Source organism: Argopecten irradians, chromosome 16, assembly GCF_041381155.1.
Source record: "Argopecten irradians isolate NY chromosome 16, Ai_NY, whole genome shotgun sequence".
In the NCBI taxonomy this organism is placed as follows: domain Eukaryota; kingdom Metazoa; phylum Mollusca; class Bivalvia; order Pectinida; family Pectinidae; genus Argopecten; species Argopecten irradians.
Window position 1 is genome coordinate 24,570,756 of NC_091149.1, and position 21,661 is coordinate 24,592,416.

The following is a 21,661-nucleotide window of genomic DNA, read 5'->3' on the forward strand; positions in this document are numbered from 1 at the left end:
TGATTGAAGTATCCAATTATTAATTTATCATTTATAAAATATTAATTCCTGACATTTCAAAACAGATTTGATGCGCATGGTTTACGTAATTCAAACATTTGAATTCTTCACATAACGTCACTGTTAACGATATTTTCTGTTAATTTTATAAATCAGAAGAGAAAGAATCCACACCAGACAGTAAGTGATTGGTGTTACGTGTGACACCCCCTATACTCCAGCCTATGTTGTGGTCCTTATTTATTAGCACTATTACGGTTTTCACAAGACAATTTGTCATTAAATGTTCGTTCAAATGGAATTTAACTGGACATTTTTGTTGTTCTATTATCATAAATATGAATACAACACAATGCATTCCGAGTCTTGTACGCATAGTGTTGTTATTTTTTGTAATTAGAAATTTTCTCGGAAAACGTGACTTCAATACTGTGAAATCTATTGCTTTTGGTAATATATTTAATGATATTTTAAGTTTTCGATAAAATTGCGCGATTATTTAATGCTATTTACTTTTATACCTATTTGCGGGCAATAAATTATCGTGATTTGTCAATTTTTAGATTAATACGCTATCAAGGTTATCACTCTTTTCAATCTAGCCATTGTATTTGTGGGTACTGAAGTTTGCAGAAATGAACTTATACATGTACTTTAAAGACGTAACACTTATTTCACCGTTATGATACTTAACCACTCCAAATCTTTATAGAAACCATACGAACATTTCGTGTTATACTTTGTCGCCCTGCAAACTCGTCCTATGTTCTATATCAGTTGAAATATAATTTTATACTCTTTTGATCTTGTATCATTACATTTTAAGATAGGATTTCACCATGCAATATATTTGTGTGATACAGTTTGTGTAGCAGATACTTAGTAACCTTTTGACTTAATGGAAAGGTTTCATGATTAAGGTATGCATTTCATTTTTAGTGATAGGTTACTATTATTAATTCAGGTTATTCCAAGTTTCAAACTTGTGTAAAATATCCATTAAAACATTCTGAGAATGTCGTGTTTGATCACTGCTGTCTGTTTTCACGCACTGAGGTTGATGCCCTCGTCATGTCCTTCTCCTTGGTATGTCGCACCTATTGCACGTCAAATGTGGTATTTTTGGTATTTTTTGGTATACATTGCATGTGGATAGAGTAATGTTTTTTAAATGAATGAGAATGACGGTTTGTTTTTATCTAATTGAGAAAATAATGACTGCTTTCAAAAGAAAATATTCAACTTGAAAACTAAAAAACATTCCTTTGATTTGAGTCGGCATGCATTGATGTCCAACTCATCTGATCCAGTTATTAACGTACAAACCGTCACTTCATTTTGATAGTTGATATATAGAGCTAGAGGGATATCCAGCTTAAATTCAGTCCTAGTGAAGTTTTATTTTGATATCATGATCAAGTAATGTAAATTAGGTAAATATCGATAGTTTTTTTTCCTTAACTGTGATAAATAAAGTAATAGTTTACCATGTTGAATTTATGTAACGATAAATTGACTGAATAGACAAATATGACCAGTTTCTTATCATGACGCAGGTGTTTATTTTGCGAAAGGATTACGAAATTTTTAACATATTGTGTATTCGATTGAAACTAGGTCTATTTTGGACATGTTTTTAAAATGCGTACAAATACAAACTAGGGTTGTTCTGTTTTATATATGTATTAACAACAAATTCATTTTTATGAACTTATAAGTAAATAGTTGGTCATGCTTGATTTGTGGTAAACTTTTAGTTCCTCAAAAGAAAGCGGAGGTACCTCGTAAAAAGGCAGATATCCCTCCCAAAAAACCACCAGAGCCTCCGAAAAAGAAAGAGGAGCCCAAAAAAATTGTGGTGAATCCACCACAAGAAGAAGAAGAGCTTTCTACCATTCCTGAGGATGGTGAGCTGTCACTCAGAGCTCTGGATTGTGATTGGCTGTTGATTGAAAAGCTGAACTGCTTCACGTTTTCTGATTGGCTAATAATGATTGCAAAGTTGGACTGTTGTACTTTTCTTTTTATTAGCTAATGACTAAAGCTGAATGGTTACACTTTTTTTCGGATTGTCTAATACTGGTTGCAAAGCTGGATGTCATACTATCTTCTTAATTACATAACTACTTCAACATTTGAATGTTCACATTTTCTGATTTCTTGAATTGCAAGACTGAAATATTTTCACATTTACTGGTTGTTTTTCAATTTCTGAAGCTAGATATGTAACACATTTGTGAATTGAAATGATGACACATTGGTTTGTCCTAGTGGACCATTTGAAAGCATGTTTTTTTCAGACTGATTTCATTTCACAGTAATTACGTTCTTCTTTACTAATCACAATGTGTTTACTTGTTTCTGTTTCAGTTAGCATTTTGATTTTAACTTTTTGTTTATGTTTCATTTATATCTCAATGTTACAGTTCGTTTTTCAGGATTTATCTATATTCCATAGAAAATTTCGATTTTTTTTTGCAGGAAAAATGAGTAATGTCAAATATTTTAGATAGAAATATCTGGATACACTCCTCAAACTCATGAATTTGAGAAATGCTTATTTCTATTTGGATTTAGATAAATGAAATACACAGGGGATAAATATGAAAATATTCCATAGATAACTCCCCTCTTAAGCATCGTCTTAGAAATAGAGTTTTTTGCTATTTTAGGCAAGCCCAATTTCAAAGGAGAGTTGGAAAAACTTTTTGGAAAATTGCCCGCCAATAAAGACAAGGGTGAGACAACTCTGGCACGGACCTCTCTACGTGCAGAAGAATACCTAACTAACCCTCACGTTATAGAAGTCTTTCACAACTATCTTCAGACACTGTATAGCGGGTTCAGTTATTTTGCCGTTTACATAAATCATACGATTATGTTAATATCATACGTTTAATTTGAGCTATTATGTAAGCTTGTTTATTATGTAATTGCGTACAAAAGAGTCATTGCGAGTAGGTATTGATTGCGTCATTGAGTGTTTGCGAGCGTGATGTCGTGTTTCAGAGAAGGCGACTTTTTGGGATATCTAAGTTTTTGAAACATTTCTATTTCTTCCAAATGAAAATTTAGTTTTTGTTTTGATTTATAGTTATTTTTAGAAATTAAGATTTATTACACCCCGTTTCATTCATCAGTAGGGAATATGGTGCGTCCTATTTCATGGGGAAAATAAATGTATGATTTAGAAAACGGCTAGAACTGATCTCATTTGTACTACAGTGTTATCTATACTATGTACTTAAACGGTACTCGTCTCCTCTCATCAAAACCCTTTTCTCACGAAACAAACATTTAACTTTGATCAGGTTTAAGACCTTGATCGTCAGATTGGACGGCACAAAAACTATTTTTGCAATTAATAAAAAAAAAATTTCATAGATTTTACATAACTCTTCAAAAAGTGAGAAATGAGAAAAGGTTTTGTTTTCATAACAACTCTCAAACTAGAAACCTTAGATAACTGTCTCCTCCTTTTAATTGGATACGAGATAGTAATGGGTTGGTATGAACCATGATTTTATTTTCCTTTCTCTGAACTTTGTTTATACCCTGTTTTGAATCTGATTGTGGTATGTTTTATTTCTGTATCCAAACTTTTCAGTTTCTTTGTGTTTGTATTGTAATGTTATGTATCAAACCCTTTTAATTAAAACATGACAATGTAGCTGTATCTGTCCTACCAACCATTATCACATTAACTGTAAATGAGCACGTTATTCTGTATCGACTACAACTGTGGGTTTCTACTGTTATCTTTCCAGATTAATACCTCGGTAATTCTGTATTAGACTCTCTGATTATCCTGGGTATACGTTTTTGTTACTGATTAGTACACTATGAAACATGTATGTAAAATTGTCTTTGGAGTTTGTGTAAATTGATTATCAAGGCATAAACATTATCTTTATGTTGTTTTGTACGATTCTATGTATATTTCATGGCAGAAAGATGCTAACAATTATATATATGATTTACAATACTGATATACATCTATAAATATCATCATATCCATATGAGAAAGACTTGCAATGATATTTGATATCTAAAACACATTCTTGTATTCATTTGGCGCTCATGACAAAGCCTCGTCAGAATCCGCTTCAGCCACCGCTTGCTGAAATGTTTATTACTGTCAAAATTATTGTAAGAATTGTTTCCTCAGCTGAGTGATTTTTTGTTGCCAATTCTAATCTACATAACCGAATTTATGCTATGTGTGTCTTGCTTACCTTTATAATTCGATATTTGTTGTCAAAATGGTTAGGTGTTTTTCCAAAATATTCAATATTTTCGATATATAATATTCTTGATTTTTCTCAAAAGGCAAACCTAAGGATAAGAAACCTAAAGCTTCACCTCCTCTCAAAAAGCCAAAAGAGAAACCTAAGAAAGGTAAAGGTAAAGCTAAAGCCAAGAAGGAGGAGGAGAAGGAGCCGGAGCCACCTCCTAAAGAACCAACACCACCGCCACCTAAAGATCCCACGCCGCCGCCACCGGAACCGGAAGTTGATGCCGAGTCTGTTCGGGTAAGTAAGAGTACAACATTATTCGTCATCTGGAAATGTTTCTGTTGAAATTTCTACAGATGTTTCCTTTTTATTTATTCTGTAATGATCACGCTAGCGCGGCCATATCTTTAAATGTGAGTTTACCATGAATTGAGTGGCTTTAAACAAGTGTTACTGTTCTGAATTTGTGTATTTAATTTTTTGATTGATATGTCTGGAGGCTTATCTTGGTCAGCATCACTGAATACGGAAAAATTTGTTGTAAAAAAATAGTTGTACTCTTCGTTACGTTCCGAAATACTCATAGCAAACTTATCCAATAATGTTGGATCTTTTATTAGTATCTTATGTCTACTTTCCCATACTGGTTTGAAAAGTCCTAGAATTTCAGCCTAAGATCAGGACTTGATTTCTCAAAACAAGAGGCAGAAACGGATGTCGTACTAACGTTTAACCTTTTGTAACTTGTTGACAAAATATCAGTTAAGTCAAAAATCACCCTGCTTGAGCTGAACAATGATTTGATGTCATCATTTATCATTCATCATCAATTCACGGAAATAAAACTCCATATTCAAATACGAAAATGATATATCTTAATTTCAGAGACAATCTATTCAAAACAGTTTAAATTTGAAGATGAAGAAAGTGAAATCGAAGGTAGTAATTGTTTGATAATGTGAAAGATCATTCACGTTATGTAGCTGAAATCTCCATGTGGTTGTCGATTTCACAGGCGGACACATCTCACTTCTGTCTCAAACACATTCTGTTTTGGGTACAAAACCCCCTTGTACAAAACAAAACTCGTTTTATCACCGCATTTGTAAGAAAGATATAATGATTTAGTTTGAAATAATGATTAATAAAGCAAAACCTAATTACAGTAAAGTTTTAAATAAGTAATCTTAGTTCACATCGTAAGTACTTGAGCAAAAATTCGACCATACAAGATATACGCCTTCCTGTTAAGGAAAATTATTTATAATAATAATAATTTTCATTTGATATAAAAAGTATGGTTATTCACATATCTTCGTTTGATAGCTAATGGTAGATACACTTAAAGAAGTTTTTTTAATTGGACACTGTCGTTTGCAGCTTTCCGTCATGTTGTGTTTTGAATTATCACAATGCATTTCGTGTTGGTTTTTATTTCACTGTACAGCAACGTTAGCTTCACATGCCGTCTTTCTACTTTTGTGAATTATATGACAGATTACCAGTAATTAATTTTAGAAGCGATTATAAGCTCTTAAAAGATGAGTAAAATGTTGCCAGGGCAGTCATGGGTTAAAAAAACACAAATAAGGAATTATGAAATTAAAATCCATTGGAAAGGTAAAATTCATTGGTTTAGTTTAGAAATAACAAATGCTATGCAAAATTCTATGACCTTCAAAGTGTTAATAGGAATTGATGTTTAGTTGTGAATTTACCTTTAAATAAAAAATCATGTTAAGGCTAACATTTTATTAACTTTGTGTAGTAATTATATGACCTTTGAGGCTGTAACCTTTTTTGTGACCTTTGACATACAGGAATCCATTGTTGACTCGTACAAATCTGAGGAAGAGTCTGACTTTGAGTTCAACATCGTACGTGATTCTCCGTCACCAGAACCAGTTCAGCGATCCCTACCGTCACTGCCATCATACGACGACAACACGGAGACTGAGAATGAGGATGATGAAGAAGATGTAAGTACATATTGTAAACACGTGACATTTAACATAACATATGCATGCATGATAATAACGTGTGCATGCAAGATAAGAAACAATTTTGTTTGCATATAACAGAAATATCTGCCCTTGCATGTTGTTACTGATTGTAACGTCATGTTTTAGGAGTGTAACATCGTATTTTCCAGAGAAAACGACGTCAGTTTTAACGTCACAATCGATACCTACTCACAAGGGAGGTAACTGTAAAATACAAGACGGAATACAAGAAACGAAATAAATATATTTTCATTTGTGACAGTGATTTGTATTCAATTTTATACGACTGTATATGACTTTAGAAAACTTAGTTTTGTTGAAAGGTGATGAAGTGCAAAGTATTTTAATTAGATATAAGATTGAAATTTATTTCCAGGTGCTGTACTCAAGTGTCAAAAATTATCGTTATGTTTTAATGAATTCGTGACGTTGTTGTGTTTTCCATGTATGCCACCACTTTATATGCGATTTTGCACTATCCATCATAGATAGTCTTTCCACATTAGTGGGATTTCGGTACAATTGTTTCATTCCTTAATATGTTTTCATTACTTTATGTTTAGTAACAGAATATTGAATTGTTTTCTTTTTACAGAGAGGAAAGGTAATAAACCTAATAACATGTGAAAGTCAAATCTGTATTAATTCACGCACGTGTCTATGGTTATCAATACTTCATATTATAAAATATTTTTCGGTAAGATTCCTTTGATGCACAGCTGAAACGAAGTTATGATATATGAACAATTGAAATTGAACAAATACATAAACATTTAAAAAATGAAATATGCTACTGTCTGTTCATGTTATATTCATATATAAAAGACTGAAAAATCAGTTAATATTAATTTATTTTATGCGGTTAATTGATAATAAAAGAATTTTTAAATTAATGTAAGACTAAATATCAATATTTGTGTAAGCGTTCAAAGAATAGAGTATCACAATAGTATATTTTTACAATTATTTTTTAGTATGAAACACGAACATAAAAGACTTTCTCTGTTTGAATATTAGAGAGGAAACGATGAAGTAATTTATTCACAATAATTGATGTTATTTCTAGAAATTTCAAAAAATAATATTCAAACAATCGTGCTCCAGAAGGAGAAAATGTACAATATATTTAAAACAGAATGATAATAAAAATAATAATATTAATTATATATCATTGTGACCATAGACAAGCGTAACCCACCTTCCCACCATGTTCAACTATATTTCATATTATTAAGTAAAGTACCAATGTCACATGTTGTGTGTTGAAATACGACTCCGATTTATTTCTGTCACCCGTCTAATACAATTTCTCACATGTTTACTTTTTCTGTAATTTGAAAAATTCCACGATCCTCACATATTAAATTGCCATCCAACTTTCAGAGTTTTCGTTCTGTGATGGTAAAGTTCCACAACTCTCACATGTTAAACTTAATTCCCGAATTGTTTGATCTTACGTTTGGTCTGCACAAAGACATTGTAATGGTCTAGTTGTTGATGTCTTTATGCTGTAGCAGTATAGTCGATCCCATATATTGCATTTCATTGTCTTTCTTCTGCAAATGAATTATATATCGTAAAAAATATATTTTATCCATACCATTTGTACTCTTTTAGAAAAACAATTAGGGGAAATGTGTATTTATGTGATAGAAAACTTGAGGGATAAACATGTTTTGAAGAAAAGCTTATATAAGTATCATGATAGTAATTACATATTAGTACCATTTGTACTCTTTTAGAAAAACAATTAGGGGAAATGTGTATTTATGTGATAGAAAACTTGAGGGATAAACATGTTTTGAAGAAAAGCTTATATAAGTATCATGATAGTAATTACATATTAGTACCATTTGTACTCTTTTAGAAAAAAAAAATTCGGGGAAATGTGTATTTATGTGATAGAAAACTTGAGGGATAAACATGTTTTGAAGAAAAGCTTATATAAGTATCATGATAGTAATTACATATGATGATTAACTGTATGTTGTTGATCTTTCAATACAATCTTACAGAGTTGCTGCTTGTATGACTTTGATTATTGTAAATGTATTGAAGTGATTTTCTGATAGTCCAGGGCTCAGTTTCATGAACATTTTGTAACTTAAAGATGCTCCTCCGCCGACAGAGCATAAACAATATGTATAATTTGGAAAATAATTGGTGTTTAGTCGTATATATATTCTTCAGTTAACACACAAAGACATATAAAATAAGTTGTATGCTTTTGTTGTCTGTATAATCAGTACCCAATTTCATAAAACACGACGGTTGTTTTCGGGATGCAATTAATTATATTAAATAAATGTATTCTGAAGAACAAAAACGAAGCTCAAACATTTCAATGATGGTAAACGTGTAAAGTAAGTAACTTTACCACTTAAAACGTCTGTTTCTGATTAAATATATAAACAATATGATTCTGCGGCGGTATAGAACCTATAAAGACTTTGATAAGTGAAAGTTCTCCATTGCGAAAAAAGCATTAAGACTTAGCTTTAACCTTGACGTCTATATTGCGATTATACAAAGAATTTTATATTACTTAAGTTAATGAATGTTCATAAACTGGGACTTCTGTTAGAATTGCTATTATTTTTCATTCATTATTCCACCAAATTACCATCATGTTAGCTTCACATTGAAGAAATTATAGATAATACTGTCGCAGCGTTTTTCCTCAAAGGCAATTCATTTTGACCGTGAGATAATAAATGGTTGTTACATAAAGACTGATGACTGAATGTTTGAGAAACATTCAACTTGCATGATATTTAAGTACGTTTTAAGAATTTACCAGAACCACAAAAAATAATAATGAAATCAGCGCACGACGTATATGTTGGGGCTATAAATATGGTCATGTGGTTCTCGTATACAAATTGTTTCTCATTAGAAATTTTCTCTTTGTTTCTTTTGACTTTTGCCACGTTTTTGTAGAAGTGAATTATTCTGTTAACACATGTGCCTAGACAACCTAATATGATATAGTCTTTTTAGTTCAGAAAATGGTAATCATTAGTATTATACTTATTGTGATGAAATACTATTTGTTATGATTCACGTAATATATTTGATTGGATCTTGCACAATGATAGATAGACAGTTGAATTTGAATTCTGTTAAAGTTATATGTGCCGTATTTTTCATACTCACGAATCAAGATAAGCTTTTAATATGTTATTCATCACCAAAAGTTATTAACATTTTGAAAATTACAGTGCTTTCAATGCATTGGTTTTAATTTCAAAACTATAAATAAGAGCAGAAAATGATTTTTAACAGTACTGCAAAAAATCATTATATGTACATCTATAGTAAAGCGAAATGAGTACCTACGGTCAGACCATGAAGCCAAATTGTGGTCTACAATATCATTTCACATTTGTACAATGTTATTAATTATAAAGTGATTTCTGCAGGAAAGTATCCATCTAAATATACATAAAGGCATAAAAAACAACAATTATCCAGTACATAATTTCTGTGTTGTAACTAAGGTTTATAAGGCATATGAAGCCATTTGAATGATTTTCACGGCTTAATGAATCAAACCTTATGATTTTCAATAGATTAACTAAGAAAAATCAACATGTAAAAATTTTCGCCCAGTTACGGCACATATAACTTTAAGCTAATAAGTTATTGTTCAAATCTTACAATTTTCCAAACACGTTATTATAAGACTTTTAATAATTAGTGAAGAATATCAATTGATACTACAAAACCTGTGCAGCCTTTCATTCTTCTGGAAGTAATAATTTTCAAATCTCGGGAACATTTGACCAGTAAAATAATAAGACAGAAAACCATACATTATATATTCCTCTTTCGACAAAACCCTAAATTGATTTTTTATAACTTAATATTTCATTTTTGAATGCTGATAATCGGAAGCTTTACTTACTTAGATAACTAACAAGCTATGGGGTCTTGCATAGTACAGATAAAAGCAGTCATTTTCATTATAAAAGAGATACACTGTTTTACGGAAAATAATTAATTGTTATTTCGTTTCTTCGGCCTGCTACAGAAACAGAAGAAACAGGTAAACAATTTAGCACCATATTAATGGCATGTTTCTTATTTAATGTCAATCTTTTTAAGTAGTTTTAACTTTCTTTTTCAGATTGTTTTCTTTCTCGTAAAATATTTATACATGTCCCATCTGTCGATAATATTAATAATTAATAATGTTTATATAATTGATATTAACATTTTGTTTAAGTAGTTAGCTTGACAAACATCCATTTTCATCTTTACAAAAAATCACTAATATTTAATTATAATGATGAAACGTTCTAAACATTAATTCAGAATCAAGTATCGATAACAAAATACTCTAATATTTTTAACGAAATTACTATCACATTTTCTATTTTTCACCAAGTAAATAATCTTGTCTCTACACTAAATATGTACAGTATCATTATATACACCATTCAGTCAAACATGGTTAAAGAAAGGAAGGGTTTAGATGTTTGACAAGGTGGCAGATATATTTCTTAGAATTTGTGTTATCATTTTACCACCGTCAGAGCATGTAGTTGATAGTTTTGATATTTTATTTTGAGTATGGGGCTATATTTTACCTAATTCGCACCTCTGTGGAGTGATTCTCACCTGAACTGTGAATTATGATATTCTCATTGTTTCTAAAGAAAATACTTTTAAAAAAATTATGGTAGACTATTCATTTTCATATGTGGCATGTTTTGAAGTTATAAACTTGGAAACTTTTAAACATCAATTCAACTTGGTTTTAAAGCATTTTCATATCCATAGATTATTTCCAAAATTTCCTTAATTAACATATTCTGTTAACATTCTAGTCGATTGTTGATTTGCAAAAAAAAGAAAACATAACCCCTAGAACTACGAAATCAAAACCAACTATATCTTCCGTAGTTTACAATATCTAGCTCGTGAATGTGTAGTTAAATCCCCCAATTTACAAAGATTAGCGGTTTGATATCTTAATCACTTTTGTACACTTCGTCTTGTCTTTATTGATAACAAAGATCTCGTAGTGTTGATTCCACGTTATTTCTAATTTACCCCTGAAATTTCATAATAGTCTGATCTAGCCTTTGATATGGAAGAGTCTAAATTTGTGTTCAGGGGGTTAATATGTTGAAATCAATCATATAAACCATTCCACAATGATGCGCATTAAGATTCACTGCTTTGGATTTACATATTTATTTTGGGTTTAGCGTTTTTATTTTATCATTTTCATTATTGTATTGCTTATAATCATTTGATCACATTATATTTTATAATAAGCATTATTTTTTTAATTAGACGACCTTTGTCATTCTTACAGTATCATAAAAAATATTATGGATACCATATCATTGCCATTAACTGTTTCATTGTCAGCGTAGCTAGATAGGCAATAGTGGTTGATACCATATAAATGTTTTTGTTTGAAATGATATGTTTATATTTAATTTCAATGTAAATTTCAATTTTGATCATTTCCGTGTAAATATTATGTAATTTGCGAGTTTACTCGAGTTTAAACTTTATGATCAGGATCTCAATAAAATATAAATACATATCTAATTTCTTTACAAAATTTATTTCTTTGCATGCATCACTTGTGACTGTTGGATGTATATATGTTTACTTTTATCTGCATGTTTTGTTTATTTTAATGCCTTAAATATAGAGGGCTAAGAAGCAAAAGGTAAATTTGCTTAAAATGCACTGAATATCACATTATGTAGAGACGGAGCTTAACCGGCCAAAATGTGTGTTTTTCTATAAATAGATCACTGTTTTATTAGGAACAATTATTATGATAGCACGTCTGTGTTATTCTGTCTCTTTCACTTTGTTCTTGTATTTTTTATTATGATAACTGATGAAGAGCTCTCATAAAATTATAGATATTACAGGATTGCGAAAAAAGACAAAATAAAAGATAAAAATAAAATAAAAACAAACGATTTTTGTAAAATTGATTAAAATATTAATACCTGGTTTCTTTGCTATAATGAACTGATGAATATTCATAGATCAATTACCATATCCTGATAAAGAACTAAATATCAACTTTTTTCATAGGCTATGAACTGCATTAGAAAGTGGTAAGATTATATCTGATTGTACTTAACACCATTTAACGTTTAAAATGCAGGGTTATTGAGAAACGCATACTCTGAGTTTGTAGAATCCGATTGAGAAACACACATTTCTAGAATAAAAATTAAATGTATTTCGTAAAGCTTTGCGATATACCAGAGAGACGAGTTTATGTAGAAATATTTAGAATGTAGCTGTTGTATTTAAGGATGTGTTGATACGTCCTTGCTAGGTTTTAAGATAGCTGCATAATCCAATCCATTATATCAATTCACAAAATAATGATGGAACCACGTGTGCACTTATTTCTACATGTATTATATTTCATATGTATTATCTTTTAGAATACTGTTATATTGAATCAAATGCGCCGATCTCTCGCAAAAATGCTTTTCAGCCGCCGACTAATATTTATTTAGTTTCAGTTGGCTGCCGCTGAGCTAATGTATTTTAAGTTGCACTCTTTGCTTCGTGTTATTTTTATGACAATGCAGGAACGCTTTGCATATTTATCGCCACTATTTAGGTTTGTTGTACTCCGGGAGTTGCTGATTGACGAAGAAACAATTATATCTTCAACGTATTAGACATTAGATCAGTTATGTGACAATTATCATTATATATAAACACAACATATTTACAAGATTTATTACAAAATATAATTATACCCTTCAAACCTAATACACTCTCCCAACCCCACTAGCCACCGGATCCCAAACGTACGTGCTATACTTGTTAAGGTTGTCCTTCTGTTGAAAAACACCACTCCTCCTAACCTACCAAAAAGATTACAATGAATCATGGTGGCAACAAAGGGGCGGTATAAGTTGACCTCCTGTACGACAGTTCTAGTTTTAACTTTATACAATCTTAAGAGTTACTTTTTGAGAACATTATAGCCAAATGATATAGTTGTGGTCCTAAAAATTTCCAATGTGTTTTGGAAATATTGTTAAGTATATGCGAAACACATATATTCGCTTTAGATTTAAACTTATAGTAATATAATTTATTTTGATAATTTAGAGAAAAAAACATATCGGTTTATCTCTATAGCATTTTCTATGAATAGACACGGAAAAATATCTTCCTTTAAAGTAGATTTTCGTTTCATTAGATTATTTTTGTTATATTTTTTTTTCATTTGTAGTGATGATATAGATGTGTTTTAATTATATTATTGTTGAAAACACAATTCGTATAAACATAATGTAAAAATAATTTACGCTTATTTTGAGTGTTGCTAAAGCAAATATCTGGGCAATGTAACAATTAAGCGATAATATATTCAAATCATATGTCAAATACGTAAAATAATGACAACTTCACCACCACCCAGTCTTACTAAATGATGGATGAACAGGTATATCCTGCTGATTCAAACGATAAGTAAAGTAATATACACCAGACTCATTTTAGTCATTGTGTCTTTGTGTAGGACGAAGCTGCCAGACTCCGCCAGATTTCTAACCGGGAAGCTCGCGCAGCCAAACGTGCAGCGCAGGCAGAGAAACGTCGGCAGGAAGTCGACCGACGCCGACGCGAGCGTGACGAGCAGTCTAAACGTGAGAAAGAGGAGTGGGAACGACAGGAACTTCTGAAACAGGAGCTGGAGGAAGCAAGGAAACGAAACGAAGAAAATAGAAGGTACTTCGAATAAAGCATGACCACAAAAGACTGATTTAATGATCGAAGTGTCGTTTATATTATCCGTATTATAAGACATATACAACAAAATAAGAAATATAATGATAATAAAGGTAATCTAATGAAAAGAAAATCTATATACTTTGAAACTTTATTTTTTGAAAAGTTAATACAAATAAACTTATTGTTTTCTCAAAATTCAACGTGAATATGATTTTTATATTAAATACAGGAAATGTATTTGAAATATTTGGAAATGTGTTTTGACCTGTTTTCATTTTGCAGACGTCGACGTGAGCTAGAAGCTGAGGAAAATGCTAAGGAAGCAGAGGAGGAACATAGGCGACAACAAGCGTTACTAGCCGAGCAGGAGCGGGAGAAGAGACGAAGGGAGGAGTACCAGCGAAAATTAGAAGAAATGAAGCGGAAACAAATCTTAGAAGAACAAAGGAGACAAGGTACGTGAATTCCAGATTTAAGTAGTAATCTAATCGGTCAGAACGTAAGAAGGTCCATTCCTCATGAAAGGTTACTACATCGTAATAATTTCAGATGTCTTAGGAAGAGGTTGATGTTTCATCTGCCTTGTTAAAAATGTAATATGTCCCATACACATAACGTGATTATAATTTCAATACTTCAGATATAGGTGTTAACATATTTATTTCACCTATACAATGGAAATGCATGTCATGTTGAGAAAAGGTGTACATAGGCGGTGTCTGCTGTCCGATCCCTGTTGGATATTTTGGATTAAATGAGATATTTGAAATGAAATAAAACTGAAAACAATGTATGTACAGGAGAACCGTATATACAGCATTTGAATTTCCATAATGTAAGCCTGATCAGAGACGTCAGTGATACCAGCTACTGTTGTAGTTTCTCATTTAATCTGCACATATTTACAGAGGAGCAATTGAGGAAAGCAAGGGAGGAAGAAGAGAGGCGTATAGCAGAGGAAGAAATGTTGGCAAAAATGGCAGAGGAAGAAAGATTAGCTTACGAGGAAAAGAAAAGAAAGGAAGAAGAGGAAAGAAAACGAAAAGAGGAAGAAGAAAGGTAAAGTCTCCAACAAAAAAACAACAAAAAAACATAGTTAATTTTGTTATGATATCGACTTTTACCGGGTTATATTTTCGGACGTGACTGCAATCTTATTGTTATCATCGCTTATCGCCTTTACTCAGATAGAAGTTGTGACGTTGTCTGAATTGGTTTTGTACTGTGACTGAGATACATATTCTCTTTCTTTTCTGAGGAAATTGATCATGTATCCATATAAGTTTCACGTCAGTTTGTTGACTTTATTAGGATTATTTCCGTTGAACAGAAGAGGGGAAGGCCAAAAGGACATTGATTAACATATGATGATAATTTCTCTAAACGTTATTTCTTCACTAAATTTATTTCATTTTCAATGTATGTGTTTGGTTTCTTTCTTCAGGATCAAAAGGGAAGAGGAGGCCAAGAAGGCCATGGAGGAAGCCAGGAAGCTAGCGGAGGAGATGGCCCGTCGTCAGGCAGAGCTGGAAGCCCGTTTAAAGTTCAACCACACCATACAGGTGGAGTCGTCAGGCATGACGCACTCCCAGAGTATGACACGCGCATTTGTATTCTCCTACTATGAACTGCTATCATGGCTCGGACTTGATATCCCAGAGTTTGAGCTGCTCAAACTCAACCAATATTAGTCATCATACATACTCAGGTTGTTTTAGGTCGTGTTTCAATATTCTACAGGAGTAAATAATTTTACTTTGACTATGACTACTTCTGATGTTTAAAATTTTAATTATAGCATCGCTTGTCAAATCAGCCCCTTGTCTAATCCGGACCCCTCTGTAATCTGGCATGTTTGTATGGCAGGTTATCTTATTTTATAGTAATTCAAACTTATGTAATACGGAAACCTGTCTATACCGATAAAATATGCTGGTGCCGGTGCGTTCCGGTTTAGACAAGAGATACTATCTATAAATATTATATTTTAAAAAAAGCTTGTCATTTTTTAATCAGCACTGAATCTTAAATGAAAAAAGTGTATTTACTCCTTTTGATCAAAGTAATAATCTACAAAATCAACAACCAGTGTCTTCCTCAAAGACAACATTTAGGATTAAAACTTCTAGGGGGAAATAACATAACCAAAGGGAGGCTACTCACTTAAATGTAGGTAGATCACACTATATATATAGTATTTGAAATAAGTCAAGCTAGAAATGTTATCTGGTTTGAGTACCCTTCCGTGAATCGGTAAAACTCGGTTAAAATCAGTAAAACTCGGTAACAACTCCACGTTTTCATTCGATTCTGAAAGCTAATGGTTCTGTAATGTTCTAAATTTTTGTATATATATTTTCTATATTAGCATATCAAGCTAAAAGTTGTATGTCGGAAATCATGTGAATATGAATTTTAGCGGGATGATCAAAATAATTCCATTTTACTGATTTGCATATTTCAGAAACCCTTGTCTACTTTTATGCGATATTTTTAGATGGACACATTTTGAAATCATTTTGTGTCAATTAAACTTGTGATATATTCAACCGTCCTAAAATGTATTGTATATGTATTTATATCAATTTATAAGGATTTATGTACTTATATTTCAATGATATTCTTTATAATGTTTAATTTTTTCTATGTGAATGCTATTTTCAATACACGTTTCAACATCCGTCCACAGGAACGATAAATTAAGTATTATAATTGCTCAATCGAAAATGTGATATGAAAATACTATGTATATAAATGTAAAGCTTTTTAGCCCACCATCATCAGATGGTGGGCTATTCAAATCGCCTTTCGTCCGTGGTCCGTCGTCCGTCCGTCCTTCCGTCCGTCCGTCCGTCCTTCCGTCCTTCCGTCCGTCCGTCCGTCCGTTAACAATTCTTGTTACCGCTATTTCTCAGAAAGTACAGAAGGGAGCTTTCTCAAATTTCACATGTAGGTTCCCCTAGGGCCCTAGTTGTGCATATTGCATTTTGGGACCAATCGGTCAACAAGATGGCCGACTGGCGGCCATCTTGGATTTTGATAGTTAAAGTTTGTTACCGCTATTTCTCAGAAAGTTTTGAAGGGATCTTTCTCAAATTTCACATGTAGGTTCCCCTAGGGCCCTAGTTGTGCATATTGCATTTTGGGACCAATCGGTCAACAAGATGGCCGACTGGCGGCCATCTTGGATTTTGATAGTTAAAGTTTGTTACCGCTATTTCTCAGAAAGTACTTAAGGGATCTGTCTCAAATTTCACATGTAGGTTCCCCTAGGGCCCTAGTTGTGCATATTGCATTTTGGGACCAATCGGTCAACAAGATGGCCGACTGGCGGCCATCTTGGATTTTGATAGTTAAAGTTTGTTACCGCTATTTCTCAGAAAGTTATGAAGGGATCTTTCTCAAATTTCATATGTTGGTTCTCCTAGGGCCCTAGTTGTGCATATTGCATTTTGGGACAGATCGGTCAACAAAATGGTCGACTGGCGGCCATCTTGGATTTTGATAGTTAAAGTTTGTTACCGCTATTTCTCAGAAAGTTTTGAAGGGATCTTTCTCAAATTTCATATGTTGGTTCTCCTAGGGCCCTAGTTGTGCATATTGCATTTTGGGACAGATCGGTCAACAAGATGGCCGACTGGCGGCCATCTTGGATTTTGATAGTTAAAGTTTGTTACCGCTATTTCTCAGAAAGTACTTAAGGGATCTTTCTCAAATATCATATGTTGGTTCTCCTAGGGCCCTAGTTGTGCATATTGCATTTTGGGACCAATCGGTCAACAATGATGGCCGACCGGCGGCCATCTTGGATTTTGATAGTTAAAGTTTGTTACCGCTATTTCCCAGAAAGTACTGAAGGGATCTTTCTCAAATTTCATATATAGGTTCCCCTAGGGCCCTAGTTGTGCATATTGCATTTTGGGACCAATCAGTCAACAAGATGGCCGACCGACTGACGGCCATCTTGGATTTTGATAGTTAAAGTTTGTTACCGCTATTTCTCAGAAAGTACTGAAGGGATCTCTCTCAAATTTCATATGCATGTTCCCCTTGAACCCTAGTTGTGCATATTGCATTTTGGGAGTGATCGGTCAACAAGATAGCCGACTGGCGGCCATCTTGGATTTTGATAGTTAAAGTTTGTTAACACTATTTCCCAGAAAGTACTGAAGGAATCTTTCTCAAATTTTATATGTAGGTTCTCCTACGACCCTAGTTATGCATATTGCATTTTGGGACAGATCGGTCAGCAAGATGATCGACAGGTAGCCATCTTGAATTTTGATAATTGAAGTTTGTTACTGCTACATATCTCAGAAAGTACTGAAAAGATCTTTCTCAAGGTTCATATATAGTATGTAGTAAAAGTTTGAAAAGCAGGGAAAAGATCCCTCTTTCTGTTGTCAGACATAGATCATTCTTTGGTGGGCGCCAAGATCCCTCTGGGATCTCTTGTTTCTTCTTCAATTTCAAAAAATCCTTTTTTTATGTTTAAATGTTGAAAAATTGTTAGAAAGACAATTATACACCAATTATTTCATTCAGTATTTCATGTGATAATTGTATTTGAATATATATTCAGTATTTCAAATGTATGATTTATATTAAACTGCACAGTTATAATTATTATCTTGATTACATAATTTTAATGTTTCTGTAACTGTATTAATTACAGTGACTTATTGTGTATACATGAATTATAATAACGAAAAAGTGACCAAATGATTGATAGTGCAAATGAGAAATATAGGTCGTTCTTCTCTGGAAAATATTGATATTGAATAATAATCTTTGAAATATATCTCTGGTTACTCTGTAATCTGTTTTACCGGGACAAAAAAACTATTGCTGATGTTTAAATCAAATAAATATTTTTTTATTTAGTTTGATAAAAGTGTAACAGGGATATTTGTCCGGGTTTTCAGGGTTCGAATATGTAATCGTTGCCGATTATAGAGTTACCTCCCTTGGAGAAAGATATCGATTATGTCCTTATTTTGAACTAAATTCATATTGTTTTCTATAAAAACCTTACGCTCACAATCACATAACGTCATATTCGATACATACCCGCAAGGGCAGATAATTCCGTAATATGGAAATAGAAAATAGAAACAGCTAAGATCTGTAGGTGATGATTTCGTATATAAGATATGGTAATGACGGTGCTCTAACTGCCACTTAGGTAGGAGATACAAATTTCATTAATTAATTTCCTGTTTAGTTTTGTTGTAGTTTACATGGGAGGTTTATTATTACCGACTCGTTATCTTTATACCTTAATGTTGTTGTTTTTTCGCCCTTATTCTGTTATTATTTATTTATCATATCTAGTTGTAGATTTAGATTTCACCACACATGCTATTTTTATATCAGCACGCGCTTATAAACACAGGGTAGATTTGAAGGGTTTTATTTTTTCAAGTTTTAGTTATAATTTAAACCAGGGTCGTACCTTGTCTGTATTTATCATTAATCTATAGTAATAATGATTAAATCGGTTGTTTTAAATAGTTTCAATTTCCTCATTCACCCCTGAAATTTCATAATGGACTGATCTAGTTCTTAAATTAGGGGAGTCTTAATATGACTTTAGGGGGTGAGTTAAATAATGTGTCTCAAAGCTAAAATTAAACGAGCATGTTTCCGATTTCATTAACCAATCAATGTTATGTTCATTATATTATGATATGTAACACCTTTACAACACATTTTACTTTTCGTATGACACGTTAATATTTTTGTCTAAAACTGATGCTAAATACATGTACTGTAATAAGAGTGATATACATAAGCTATTCCCTTTCTACTATCCCCATCACTATCGAATTACACCAGGTGTCATGATATTTATCTTGCCAGGTTTTGTTTCATAATATCTATCAGTGGATTTTAAAGATTTTCTAGTATTGGTATATCCAACTTTAGAGCTGTAATATTTTTGTTACTTGACCTTTTGTCATTTGTGAATGAAGTTTTTATATGTTTGGCTAATTCCTAGTGATGTACATTTTTTCATCTTTTGCAGACTAGTCAAATTTTTGCAATCAATTTAAACTTGATTTCTGATGTTTAAACTATTTTGTACTGCGAAAATGTATTTGGTATCCGTACTTACTAGTTAAGCCCTATCAGATAATGTTAAAATAGGCCAAAATCCAGTCTTGAAATACATCAAACGAAGAGCGTAATACCTCATATCAGTATATACTCTATGACCAGAGTCCGTTGGTCATTGGTTTTGATGAAAATGTCTCTCATCGATTTCAGGTCAATTTAAACTATTTTTTAACAATAATAAACTGTCCCCATTCAAAAAGATCAATATAGCAGTACATAAAATATGTAGTAAATATATTTTCAAATTCTTTTTCTGATGCAGATTTCTTGGTAGCAGTAAGATTAGATTTCTTTTGACACATCTATTGCGGTATCTGAAACTCATTAAGAGAGTAAGAGTTACCAACAGTTGTATATATCCAGCACAAATTTTAAGTTTATTAAATCGCCCTATCTATCACGATTTCTTGAGAGTTGGATTCTGCGTTTGGAAGCTTCGTCTCTGATCCGAGAAAAAATAAATTCAGATTTACATCGCCAAATGTTTATATAAACTTTTTACAATGTGTGATATCCTATAAGGCCTAAAGTATGTATGCTAAAAATAGAACCAAACTTTGATTTTACATCTGTACTTAGTGAGCAATCCTCAAGTGGATAGTATTTCATAATTATTGTTAAAGAACACCTACCTATGTTCCTAATGCCTGGTTATATGGTTCAGGCCTATTGTATGTGTTCATAATGCACTTTTCCATCAGAAATAAAAATATTGCATTTTTCTTGTGGTCTTTATTCTTTGTTTGTTTGTTTGTTCTTTATTGTTTTCGTTTTAAGTCACCTGAAATGAAGACTGTAATTATTGAGCATTATTTGGTCATTTGTAATACGTCAAATGGTGTCAGAATTATCCCTATGAGATGGCCTTTGAATCCTATTAAAAAAATCCATGATTGACCCCCAGGGGTCTGAAGGTTGGTGCCAAAGGGATATAAAATATAAACTTTATTTATTTTACATCGATTGAGAAACAAGTTTTACAACTTATGTGAATCACTCTCGATGGCCCTGATGTAAGCGCGCAAGGGGTCTTAGTGCCAAAGGGATCAAATAGGCAATTTTTCTTCTGAAATTCCAGAAATGATAGAACCAAATACTAATTATATTTCTGGAAAAGTTCGAAGGTCCTTTACAAAAAAATGTGAATAATATGACCCTGGGGTTTCACGTTTTCCCCTGGGGGGTCAAATTTACTTTAGTTGACATAGGGATAACACATTTTTGAGCATTATTTGGTCATTTGTAATGGGAAATAAGTCAGATGTCAAAATTACCACTATGAGATGACCATTAAATCACATTAATAATTTTTCCACGACTTACACCAAAGGGCCTGAAGGGTGGTGCCAAATAGGATCAAATAGGCTAACACTTCACAAATCTTCTTCTGAAACTCCAGAAATGGTTGAATCAAATATCGATGGAAAGGTCTTAAGGTCCTTTACAAAAATTATGAATTATATGACCCTAGGGTTTAATTTTTTCCCCAGGGGAGGCGGTCAAGTTTACGGTAGTTTATATAGGGAAAACATATTTATGAGCATTATTTGCTTAATTTTCATA

The 21,661-nt window shown here is 32.3% G+C and overlaps 1 protein-coding gene across 19 annotated transcripts in view; it reads left to right on the plus strand.

Annotated features, from left to right (window-relative positions):
• Positions 1-20,820, plus strand: part of LOC138310308 (uncharacterized) — an 84,805-nt gene extending 63,985 nt beyond the window's left edge. For 13 of the 19 annotated variants that reach the window (XM_069251454.1, XM_069251465.1, XM_069251447.1 and 10 more), the window contains 8 exons: positions 1,758-1,907; positions 4,330-4,532; positions 6,056-6,214; positions 10,272-10,286; positions 13,767-13,975; positions 14,261-14,433; positions 14,887-15,037; positions 15,423-20,820. In XM_069251454.1, coding sequence (XP_069107555.1) covers positions 1,758-1,907; positions 4,330-4,532; positions 6,056-6,214; positions 10,272-10,286; positions 13,767-13,975; positions 14,261-14,433; positions 14,887-15,037; positions 15,423-15,669 — 1,307 coding nt within the window. In that variant the 3' untranslated portion in view covers positions 15,670-20,820. Of the gene's footprint in view, positions 1-156; positions 181-1,757; positions 1,908-2,672; positions 2,739-4,329; positions 4,533-6,055; positions 6,215-10,271; positions 10,287-13,766; positions 13,976-14,260; positions 14,434-14,886; positions 15,038-15,422 lie in introns of all 19 variants that reach the window. The other 6 variants (XM_069251457.1, XM_069251463.1, XM_069251462.1 and 3 more) reach the window with 4 other exon arrangements.
• The last annotated feature ends 841 nt before the right edge of the window (positions 20,821-21,661 follow it).